Genomic DNA, 12016 nt, shown 5'->3' on the forward strand with positions numbered 1-12016 from the left:
AACCCAGGTCAACAGCATCTGCTTTCATGTAGCCACATATTGAATTGCTATTGCTACATAACCTTTACTGTTCTTAACATCAAGATATGATTCTGCTTTAAAGCTATTTAACTCCATGAAAATTGGCAAGAGTTTATCTGAAGTTGAATAATGAGACTGAGCCACAGCTGTGAAGGACAATTTATTGACTGACGTTTTTCAAAAAAAAAAAAAAAAAAAAAATTGAAAACAAATAATGCAGCATTTCAACTATACATGACCAGGATCAGTTTATCAATATTACATAAACCAAAAATATGGATCAATAAAATGAGAGCATTACCAGCAGCTTTTAAAGAGATTTAATTTAATTCCTTATCTGGAATACCAGACATTAATTATCCTTAGAGTCCTGAACCAATATCGACTGATGTTGTGAGCACTAAAATCTTCCACAAGACTTATGAATGGATTTTAAATAATAAAAATAAAATGATGATCAGAACGTAGCACCAAACATCCTCGCTGGCTTCGCCCTCAGACAGCTTTGCGATGATATTCCGGAGGTGCAACCTCATAATCACTTGCACAGAACAGACATGACGAATTCTTCACCAAATACCTAAAGCAAGCACAAAATATTTTACATTACAGTCAGTAACTACCTGCAAGTCAAAATATTAAAATCACTTTATACTTACTTACGTACTTATACTTACTTTAAAAAATCTTGCAGGTAGCTGAGAAGCAGGGCTAGACTCTTCTCATCCAGAGGTGTGTAGGCCAGCATTGCTCCAATTCTCACTGTCAAAGGACACAAAAGAGGCCATATCAACAAAGGCTACAATTAAACATAAAAAAAAAAATAAAAAAAACTGGGAAGAATATGCCATTACCAATAATGTAATTAAAACATGGCTCTTTCAGAACTCAATTACATGTTCTTTGCTGTATTTCCATGATTACATTAAGCTTTGAGGATGAATTTATGAGCATGGCCATGGATTATTAATAGTTTGTAGCATTCAAAGCTCATATTCAACAGTTTAAGTTGCCTTTAAATGGTACAATTAGGTTTCAAAACACAATTAGCATTAAAAGTTGGCATGAAATGGAAGTTGCAATAGTCTTTTCATCCCTATTGTGACGTACAGTATATCCAAGTGAAACGGCTTCCCGACCAAGAAATAAAAAATGTAGGGTGGGACTTGATTTTGTCCACTGGGAATTGATTGGATGGGTGTGGTTCGCTATTGCTGTGATCTCATGTGAGTGACAGGTTGTCCCGCCCTCATGACATCATCAGAAAAGAGATGTTGTTGCAAGAGGAAATTATTTTTGATAAAAGATTACGAGGGCACATGATTTTAAAAACAAAAAATACTGCAATTTTAATAAAAAAATATATATAAATAAAAAAAATATTTTGATTTCATGGTGACTAAGTTCATACCAAAAAGCCTCAGCAGGTGCGGCGCCCCGTAAATCTGAGACATGGACGTATCTGGATGGTTTGCTAGGATCTCTGCATACTGCGGCCTCTCAAACTTGTAGAGGAGCTGAGTGCCCAACATGACATTGAAGTACTCACGGATTCCAGCAACCACCTCATTCACGGCAAATTCCCTGAGTAAAGATCAAGTGTGTATGAGTATCTCTTCAGAATCTAACTCTACAGCCTGTTGTTTAAGAATTTCTACAAAATGGATAAGTTGTTATACTTGTTATCACAGTTTCCTCTTGATTTCTTGTAATTTGCATAGTCCTCCAGGACAGCATCCACATTCTTTTTTCCAGGCAAGTGAAAAAGCTAAAAAAAATAAAATAAAAAAAACCACGTAAATATTTTCAGTGCATATTATCTTTCAAAACTCAAATTTTAAAACCAATTTGAGCAGATATCAAGGCAAACTCCAGCAAATGTGCCGTTGGTAAAACTTCAAATACCTAACTATATATTTCCTCTTCTTTGTTTAGTTGCTGCTCTAGACAGCATTCTGTAGTTTAAAGGTGCAGCAAGCGATTTCTGAGAAACGCTGTTGAAAGTGGATCGGACCGAGCACCACAACACACTTGTAGCCAATCAGCAGTAGGGGGCGTGTCAACATGATGGGGGAGGAGAGAGAGTGAGCAAGATAGAGAGTTGAAGCAAGACTGTGGAAAAATAAATGGCTGAGATACAGTACAAAAGAGAAAAGTTCAGAGGAATATCAATGGAAAAAGAAGGGTCATGATCAGGCAAAAGCTTTAGGAGTCACATTAATATTAGAAAAGCTTTCCAGCACTATAGACCCAAGCGGGAAAGCCTGAAAATGGACACCGAGGTTGTGTTTCTGCTCCATATATGTTTTGCTACATTTCACAGAACCAAGATATGCTGCTGTTGTAATGTTAGCTATAGCAACAGGACAGTTTTGAGTGTCATTGTTTGTTTGGAGCTGGTGTGCTGCTAGCGACTAACAACTAACTCTTGCACTCTAAACTAATGAAACTGCATTGAAACTGCATTGAAACGCAGACACATACAGACAGAAGCTTAAACATCACGTGCAGATCGCGCGCACACAGAAACATTCAGTAGCGCAGAAATGTAGTCAACACTGTTCTGTGATACATCAATAAAATAGTTTAGAAACTAAAAAGTTCTAGCATATATTTCTTAGTAACTAAAACCTACAGCTTCACTATAAGTTGAGAGACTATGCCAGGTAGAATTAGTTCACATTCAATCGCTCTCTCACTAATGCATTCATATAAATGTAATCTTTACTGTGCTACTATATCTGTATCTGATTTAGAACGAGCAGAAATCTGTGAGAAATATAACAACCCAAAAGAACTGATACAATTAAGCTGTTATGTAGGAGCAATAGCCTTGTGGGAAGCACTGTGTTATATGCCATAGCTGTGCACAAGGCAACCCGTGTTCAAGTCTCAGCTCGAGGTTCAGGCTTCTATGTTCATTAATGAGGTCATCGGCGACTAGTCGATGTGGACTCGACTTTATTCACAAATGTTCCATGTTAATTGTTTGCTCTTCCTTTTTGCTCATTCGCCATCTTCACATTATTTTTTGATAAAGAAACATCCACTCTTGCATTGCGTGTCCGTTCGTGCAGGGGTTTGTTTGGGCTGATTTCAACAGTGTTTCTCATAAATTGCTTACTGCACCTATAATCATTATGCAATGTATCTGAATGATTGAAGAGCACTGCAGGAGGATTAGGGTGAGCATGGGATGACATTTGTAGTTACCTGCTTCTGTCTAGTGATCAGGTCCCAGTCATCTACCAGCCACGGTTTTAACTCTTCAGGAATTTTTACCTTTACTTCTACTCTGTTAATGAAAGTCTCCTCCTGCACACAAAACCAGTTTGGGTGTCAAAAACAGCCTTATTCTTTACTTATGTAAAAAACACCAGTTCAAAGAGACTCTTAACATTGGCCTATTTGTTTTAAACAGACTTTGAACTGACATACACTCTCCACAGTTGGGTCAACACGTGCCCTCTTCTTACGTGGGGGGTGAGGCATGTCCCCAGTGCTAGTGCCCTCTCCAGACCCTGGCGCTGAGAAGTTAACAAGGTAGAGGTTTTTTATCTTTATTTTTTTATCAGTAACAATAAATAATCAATGGCCCCAAGCCACATTTAATAATGTATGCATCTGCAACTATTAAACTTCTGACAAATACTAATGGGAGAACAGCATGACAGATTTGTATACCATCTGTGAAACTCTTTCAATGGCTTTTTAATCACATTAACACAATCAAACAGCTTCAATAGGTCAAAATACATCAGCATTTGCATAGGGAAATGGAACTTACTCTTTTGCTTGTTCTTCTTTGTTTTTCTAGTGAAATAGAAAGCCCATGGTTAAATATGCACCAGTAAGCATAAGTTTGCAGTTCTGATAGATAAATGTTGAAGTGCCCATAAATGCACTTTGCGTCTTGCCTCAAACAAAGTAATACTCACACATCTACATTTTTTTGCTGCACAGCAGCGATTTTCTTGCTCGGTGCGACACCCCTCATCCTTCCCTCAACATAATGGTCTCTGGAAAACAGTATGTTCTGCAATAAATCCTTCATGCAGATTGTATAAACAATGACGAAAAAACGGATATGGAAGTGTTATGTGCATTAAATTGGCTTTAAATAATTTATTAGGTAAAGGTAATTTCTTTGAAAGATATGTTTATGTCAACAGGCACTTGTTTCCAAACTTTATTACTCACTGATTTGCCTTCTGAAGCTCTTTCTGTTTTTGCAGGTTACTGTCCACATATTTGAGCACACGGCTTTCAGGAACCCATTCGTCCCAACTAGAAACACATTAAACACACATTTTTAGAATTAACTGACCAAACCGTAAAAACAAAACAAAAACAAAAAACATGATCATTGGTGGAAATTACAAAAACATAGGGATGTTAAAGGTGTCCAAACAAGCACTGAATTTTTTAATACTCAAACTTACTTCTTATTCCATCCACTGTAATGAATAAAGTATTTCACTTGTTTGTCCTTGATATTGATTTTCACACACTGTGAAGAGAGAGATAAAATATGTTTATACTTCCAAATTATCTTTCAGAGGAGAACATTTCAAAGGTTTTTCAGGTTTTCAAAGGTCACATTTCAGGTAATATGATAACTAACACGTTTGAAATAATTTATAACATTAAAATTACATTCAAACAACACAACCAGGGAAAAAGGCCTCTTCATGAGAAAACACACCAGGATAACAAAACATCTTAAAGGAATAGTTCACCCGAAAATGAATATTTTGTCATACTTACTCACCCTCAAGTTGTTCCAAACCTGCATGAGTTTCTTCTGTTGAACACAAAAGAAGATATTTTAAAGAATGTTGGTAATCAAATAGTTGAAGGCACACATTGACTTTCATAGTAGGAAAAAGTCAATGGGTGCCGTCAACTGTCTGGTTACCAACATCCTTCAAAATGCCTTATTTTGTGTTCAAAAGAGAACAAAGAAACTCATACAGGTTTGGAAGGACTTCAGGGTGAGTAAATGATGGCAAAATGTTCACTTTTAGGTGAACTATCGCTTTAAGCCCTGACATTTTAAAAGAATTGTTAAATGGATACTTGTGTCCATTTTAAGTGCTTTCCCTGAATGTATACAACTATCAAAAGCATAACCCTGATCTACAAAACCACTACATCAAACACAACATTTACACATATCAATCAGGCTTTTGAAGGATGCATAATGGCATGAATGATTCAAACCTTAGCTTCGTATAGCAATGGCCCATGAAAGCACAGCACTCGTTCACCTGAAATACATCAGAAACATTAACGTGTAATGGCGTCCACTGGTAGGCTAACAAATAAAGAAGAAGCATTTAATTAAAACGTGTATGAGCACAGGAGCAAATGTTAATTATGTATATTTTAATAAATGCATTCAGAACAAGTCACAACACACATGATACATTTTAAAAGTATAAATGGGTTCATTGCATTTTTTTTTTTTTTTTCAATTTCAGTTTAATAATTGACGTGACGTGAAGGCCAAATATGGTAACCAGATCAGTGATGGTAACCCATGCTCGGAGCAGTGAGTATTACAGCCTGAATCAGCTCATTAAAACAAACGTACCGGTACTTAGAACCTAATTCATTTAATTAAATTAATAAAATTAAGTCGAAACGAAACGATTCAACAACACCCCTAACATTATGTTAAGAATAACGATAAATAATAATTCCCGCCAGGAGGACTTCAACGCTATAACTAGAGCTTCCTGTAAACAAGGCCTGCTGGAAGCTAATGGGCTACATAGACAACAGCTAATGTTTTGTTACAGAAACGCGGGGCGCGTGCATGTATAGGGGCTGTTACATATAACGGAAAGCATTAACGTGCAATTATGTATGCACTTGATTGCTTATAAACAATTCTGCACATTTTAAAATAGGCAATTAGAAGTGCTCAGCTAAACAAAACTGCTTTTCTATACACATCTCGCTGTGCACACGCGCCATTGTGCAGTGGCAGCGCCCGCTTCCTTTGCGCGGCTGAATGAGAGGATACACCGAACAACTGATGACTCCATTAGAGGATACAAAGCTATCCTATAGGGTATCTTACCTTCTTGAAATTTAGGTTTAGGGTCCTGTTTAGGCGCCATTCACAGATTAAACAATAAAAATAGCTGGAAAATCAAATCCAGGCATTGCCAGCTCCGATTTAATTCACACAGGGTGAAGGCGTCGCGCTGCGTTTCTATGACGCACTTTTTTGGCGCCCCTGTCAGGTGACTAGAGCATCACAATTTCTTCTTCTTCTTTTCCTTTTTTTTTATTGGCAGCTCGCATTTTTGCATCACATTTTGTTCCCTGTATTAAAACAGAATTCATTTTTTGTTTGTTTTTTGTTTTTAGATGTTAAGATGTATTTTCTATAACTTACTGAAATTTGCAATGCAAAAAATAAATGCTTACAGTTGTAATAAAGTAGATTATTGGTATTTGTATTGTAATTTTGTTTATATGGTGCTGTAAAAAACGGGCATGAGTGTTTTTACTCTCTCAATTACACTATGTATGAGATGAATAATTTTGTTACTAAACACTTCTGATATAGCCTATATATAAAAAATAAATATTTCTAACCCATTTGACCTAAAATATTTACTTGGAAACCCCTGATATTTTAGTACATTTTTCCATAATTTAACCCTTTCATGCATAAATTATGAAAACCTCCGTAAGGATTTTTCTTCTTCTTATGTGTTTTTATTGAAAACACTTCTTATGTGTTTTTATGAAAAACAAGATTTGAACTTTTATTGTTTTATTTTTTTTACACACATTTTTCAGATAGATTTTCAGATGTCAACTTGAGTGGACAGTGCATTTTTGGTTTTAACTGAGGAGATAGATGTATTAAACATAATACAGTTATAACAACAATATTGTGTGTATTTAACAAACCAATGAATAAAATGAATCGCATTACTTTTTTTATGTAACTGCAAATTACATTCTAATAACACAAATACATTTATTTACAGCCAAAAAAGTTACTGCAGATGAAGTATATTATCAAGAACAACAGTCACAGTACTCGTATGAATTGTAGCTGAAATATAGCAGGTGATGCATGATGTCCAATTTAGTGGAAAGATGATTAATCAGAATTCAGTCCCAATCTAAAATCAGTACATGGTAAAATGACCTGCTAGAGTCTCTTAGGATAAAAGGAATGAATGGCTCTCGGCCATCTTGGTTTGGAGAAAAAAAAAAAAAACTTGTATGGGCAATGTATAGGATGATGCATTGTCCACTGTATGTGCAACTATGCCATCAAAACCCATGCATATAAGAAAATGCTTTTAGAATAGCTGTCAACTGTAGAGACCTCTATGTGTGCATTAAGGGTTAATAACACTATTCACAGTTCTCTGATGTTGGATAATGGTCACATTGACATGCAGATGAACAAATCAAATATTAATATTTTTAGTGTTCAGTCGTTTATGTTGATTGTTTTTATTTTCAAATAATTTATTCATTTTATTCTGACATTTTTTATGATTTAATTCATCATCATCTTTTCATCAACTCAATCCACCTGCAGTTTTTTTTTTTTTTTTTTTGAGAAATAGATTGAGGAAATCCTGGCATAATGTAATGCTTAAAGGATTAGTTCACTTATATATATTTATACGGTACACAATAATCTCATTCAAATCTAAGTCATACGAGTTAGGTCAAAAGTAATCAAAAAGTAGTCAGAATACATCACCTAAAATGAGTAGCCTAATCTAGATTACTTACTACAATTTTCGTCATGTAATTTGTAATCAGTACGGAAACTGAAATTGTGGTCAGAAGTGTACTGTTTACATCAATAATGATTTATTCATATTATGCCAACCTTAATCACAACAGGGTCAGGGTTGCTTTGCTTATGTTTTAAAATTGATAAGATTTAATATTTGTAAAGACAGACTGTTGTTGTTTTAATAGTCATATTTAATCATGCATGCATTTTTTAACTTATCAGTTTAGCAAAGGGTGACATTGTTTAAATTACAGATATCAATCATCAATTTGAACATTTTTTAAAACAATATTCACTTTTCAGCTTAATCGATATTGTTTTTATAGCAATACATTCAGTGTGGTCTCTAAAAAATATCACCCAACAATAATTATTATGTTCAACTAAACTTAATAATAATCTATTATTGGTAATAATAATAATAATAATTATAGGTTAATATTGCATCGTTTTATTATAATGATTTTACTATAATTGTGTCAATTAAACATTAAAAATTAAACATTGCTTCAGCATAAATTATTATTAGTCGATATGCATTTTTAATTTCCATGCATTTGTGCCGCATCTCGGTTCACACAGCCCTCCTAGATTTCTGAAGAGACCTTTTTAATAACCAAGGGGCAATATTTGACAGACAATTTTTCAGTTTCTTTCTCAATGCCCTTCTCGTAAGACAATATATAAAAGGATTTAAGGAACTATTAGTATGAGCTAAGCAAACAGTAACAGGGAATACATAAGTATGGACAATATAATAAGCCTCATCCCAGTGAATCACGTTCAGCTTGACCAGCACACCCCAAAATGTAATTGCGTGGTTCGGCATCCAGCAAAGAAAGAATGAAAGAACCACAACAGTGACAGATTTGGTAACATGAATCTTGCGTTTTGAATGAGTGTTATTCAGATTTCGTTTTCTCACAAATCTCAGAAGCAACAAATAGGACACGGAAATTATCAGCATGGGAAGAATAAAAGCAATCGTAATTTTTTGCAAATGATAAAATGCTAGCCAGTAGTGTCCGGCTGGAAACTTTAGTAAACAGAGCTTCTCTCCAGTCACGTTTGTCACAGTGGAGAAAATGGATGTTGGCGCGGTGGCGACTGTAGCAACGACCCACAAAAACGCGCAAACCCATTTGACAGAGCATGATGCTGGTGGCCGGACTCTGTTCTTGGTGGCTGAAGCAACGGAGCAGTATCGAGTGATGCTCATAGCAGTGAGGAAGAAGACGCTGGCGTACATGTTCATCACAGTGACGGATAGTATGATCTTGCACATGGCGTCTCCAAACGGCCAGCTGAAATCCAGAGCGGTATCCACCGCCCAAAACGGTAATGTCAGAACGAACTGGATGTCTGTGACAGCTAAGTTAATGATAAACACATTAATGGTGGTCCTCTGTTTGCAGTGTTTCACCCTCATGATGAGAAGGACGAGCGAATTCCCAACTAAGCCTATTGCGCACACGAGAATGTACACCACGGAGATCATGATCCTCAAGACCGGGCTCCTGTCCGCAGTCACGTCAATGTCCTCCAGATTTCCAAATGTGACATGACCCTGAAGGGTTAGGTTAAACACCCTGCTGCTGCTGCTGCTGTTGAAAGGGTCACCCATAGTTAAGCATCCAATGGCGCGTCCCACCTGCGACATGCGCGCGCAATGCGCTCAGCCAGTGTTCAGTACTACTTCAGTTGTGTTGAAGAGGTTCTCTCAGCGGTTTGCCCACCAGCCGTGAGCTTCTACGATTATATCCAGATGTACACGCGCATTAGCATTACCCGCCCATGCGGGGCAAAGATTGGCTAGAGACATAGCCTATGACTGCAGTCACCCAGGGTGGGAATGATTGGGGTTTGATCCCTTGGTAACGCGGGAATCACGAATGCCAAAAGTTCTTCATTTTTATAGAAACCGACGTTTGGTTGTAGGCTAACTTGCAAGCCATTCAACGGACATACTTATGAAACCTGGGATGATTAGTCTACTGTGAAAGCATGAATTTGATGTAAACAATAGGTCTACATAATATTCACATATGCAGTTCATATAGGGGACATAATAAAGTTTTAGCCCTGTATTTACAGCATAAAATAATTTTTAACATATAACATTTTGAACAACATATAACAATTCTGAGTTTTTTTAACTCTTATGTTAAATGGTCCTGAGAAAAATAGTCATAGCTACTCCTCGCAGTCAAAAATGACCGCATTGGAAACGAATGGGATTGGGATACGAATTTCATCTAATGGAAGCGTTTGGAACTGCGCCCAAAATCTTACTAAAAGCTAAAACATTTTTTTTTAGATATTATTTCCAAAAGTTTTGTGCCTTTACATGCACATGAACTTTAATGACATCCCATTCTTAATCCATAGGGTTTAATATGGAGTTGGCACCCTTTGCAGCTATAACAGCTTCAACTCTTCTGGGAAGGCTTTCCACAAGGTTTAGGAGCTGCTTGTGGACATTTTTGACAATTCTTCTAGAAGCGCATTAGGCACACAAAATCAGGCACTGATGTTGGATGAGAGGGCCTGGCTCACAGTCTCCGCTCTAATTCATCCCAAAGGTCTTCTATCGGGTTGAGGTCAGAACTCTGTACAGGCCAGGCAACTTCCTCCACACCAAACTCGCTCATCCATGTCTTTATGGACCTTGCTTTGTGCACTGGTGTGCAGTCATGTTGGAACAGGAAGGGGACATCCCCAAACTCTTCCCACAAGTTAGGAGCATGAAATTGTCCAAAATGCACTTGGTGATGTGAGGCTTGGATGCAGCTGCTAGGCCATGGAAACCCATTCCATGAAGCTCTCTACGCACTGTTCTTGCGCTAATCTGAAAGCCACACGAAGCTTGCAGGTCTGTAGTTCCCAATTGCTTCCACTTTGTTATAATAACAGTTGACCTTGGAATATTTAGTAGTGAGGAAATTTCATGAATGAACTTATTGCACAGGTGGCAACCTATCACAGTACCACGCTTGAATTCATTGAGCTCCTGAAAGCTACCCATTCTTTTACAAATGTTTTTTGAAGCAGTCTGCATGCCTAGGTACTTGATTTATACAGTTGTGGCCATTGAAGTGATTGAAACAACAGAATTCAATGATTTGGAGGGGTGTCCCAATACTTTTGGCAATATAGTATATTTCATATAAAATTTGAAAATAGAATTTTGTGGAAGTATAGCATGATTGTGAAAGTAATTTATGTTTCAAGTTGAAGAATAGTGTATTTTAAGTTCTTTGACAATGTTTTACATATTGTTTCCCATCTAAATCCAGTTAAAACTAAAGTAATAATGTAACTGGTTGTATTTGAGAGGTAGGAAATCATCCATCCATCCATCCATCCATCCATCATCCATCCATCCATCCATCCATCCATCCATCCATCCATCCATCCATCCATCCATCCACTTGTTCACCCTGATATTATTTTGTCCATTCTGTTATCACTTTATCCACCATTTCTTTTTAAAATCAGCAACAAAAAAAAACATACTAATAATTCAGTGACAATTAAAATGTACAGAAGTATCAATGCTCGATGGTGTTTTAAGCCCCCAATGGCTCCTTAGAGGCAGCTAACCCTACCCTCAACCTTAAACCTACCCATCCCCTCGCTGCCTGGAAGGCGCCGTTGGGGGCATAAAACACCAAACACCAGTATCAATAATGCAGTACTTTAAAAAGTAAACAAAAACGCCTTTTAAGCATTTGTATCTGAAAACGAAAAATGTTAAATGATGTTTGTGAGAAAGTACAATTCATACACAATATTTATATAATATTAATATTATATATTTATATATTAAAGGGACAAAGGTACATGAGTTGTCTAAGATAATGTTCACAGCCCATAAATTATAAAGTATTTGAAACTGTTGTTCATTTGCCCCTATAGGGTGGACATTTTTGCAATTATTTTGTTTAATTAATGGTTAAATCTATTACCCGAGCTTAAACAAAAAGATTTTTTCAAATGTTTTAGGGCCTACATCACCCTATTGTCACACAGACAGACAATGAAGAAGGATAAAGTTCAAAACACGAGTCTTAGTCTTCCACAGCATAACACAGAACAAAAGGAAGTTGCATATATCCTTTTCTCCAGTCTCTTTCAAATTACAGTAGTTATGGCGTGAAAACAGCATAAACTCGTTGTTTTGGTACAGGAGGAACTGTGAAAGGCGGC

At 36.6% G+C, this 12016-nt stretch overlaps 2 protein-coding genes across 2 annotated transcripts; both read right to left on the reverse strand.

Annotated features, from left to right (window-relative positions):
• Positions 1-168: 168 nt before the first annotated feature.
• On the reverse strand, positions 169-6268 carry morf4l1 (mortality factor 4 like 1). The gene is made up of 12 exons (XM_084124299.1): positions 6110-6268; positions 5245-5291; positions 4464-4531; positions 4222-4308; positions 3960-4040; positions 3809-3834; positions 3460-3548; positions 3235-3336; positions 1701-1789; positions 1433-1605; positions 699-783; positions 169-601 (listed from the first exon to the last, which is right to left on the reverse strand). Exons 1-12 carry the CDS (start codon positions 6147-6149, stop codon positions 517-519), a joined length of 972 nt encoding a protein of 323 aa, XP_083980425.1. The 5' UTR covers positions 6150-6268; the 3' UTR covers positions 169-516.
• A 2113-nt stretch (positions 6269-8381) lies between these two features.
• rxfp3.3a3 (relaxin family peptide receptor 3.3a3) lies at positions 8382-9431 on the reverse strand (the record flags this gene model as incomplete). The annotated part of the gene is made up of 1 exon (XM_084124254.1): positions 8382-9431. One exon carries the CDS (start codon positions 9429-9431, stop codon positions 8382-8384), a length of 1050 nt encoding a protein of 349 aa, XP_083980380.1.
• Between the last annotated feature and the right edge of the window lie 2585 nt (positions 9432-12016).

The sequence above is a fragment of the Abramis brama genome (assembly GCF_963993115.1).
Source record: "Abramis brama genome assembly, chromosome: 9".
Lineage (NCBI taxonomy): Eukaryota > Metazoa > Chordata > Actinopteri > Cypriniformes > Leuciscidae > Abramis > Abramis brama.

Bases quoted from the DNA above. Each gene is read 5' to 3' on its own strand.
- morf4l1 (XM_084124299.1), bottom strand. From the start codon at position 6,149: ATGGCGCCTAAACAGGACCCTAAACCTAAATTTCAAGAAG. The intron at 1,790-3,234 runs GTAACTACAAAT...TATTTTTTTTAG, and splicing joins TGATCACTAGACAGAAGCAG to CTTTTTCACTTGCCTGGAAA. The intron at 602-698 runs GTAAGTATAAGT...TGCTTGCTTTAG, and splicing joins TACCTGCAAGATTTTTTAAA to GTATTTGGTGAAGAATTCGT.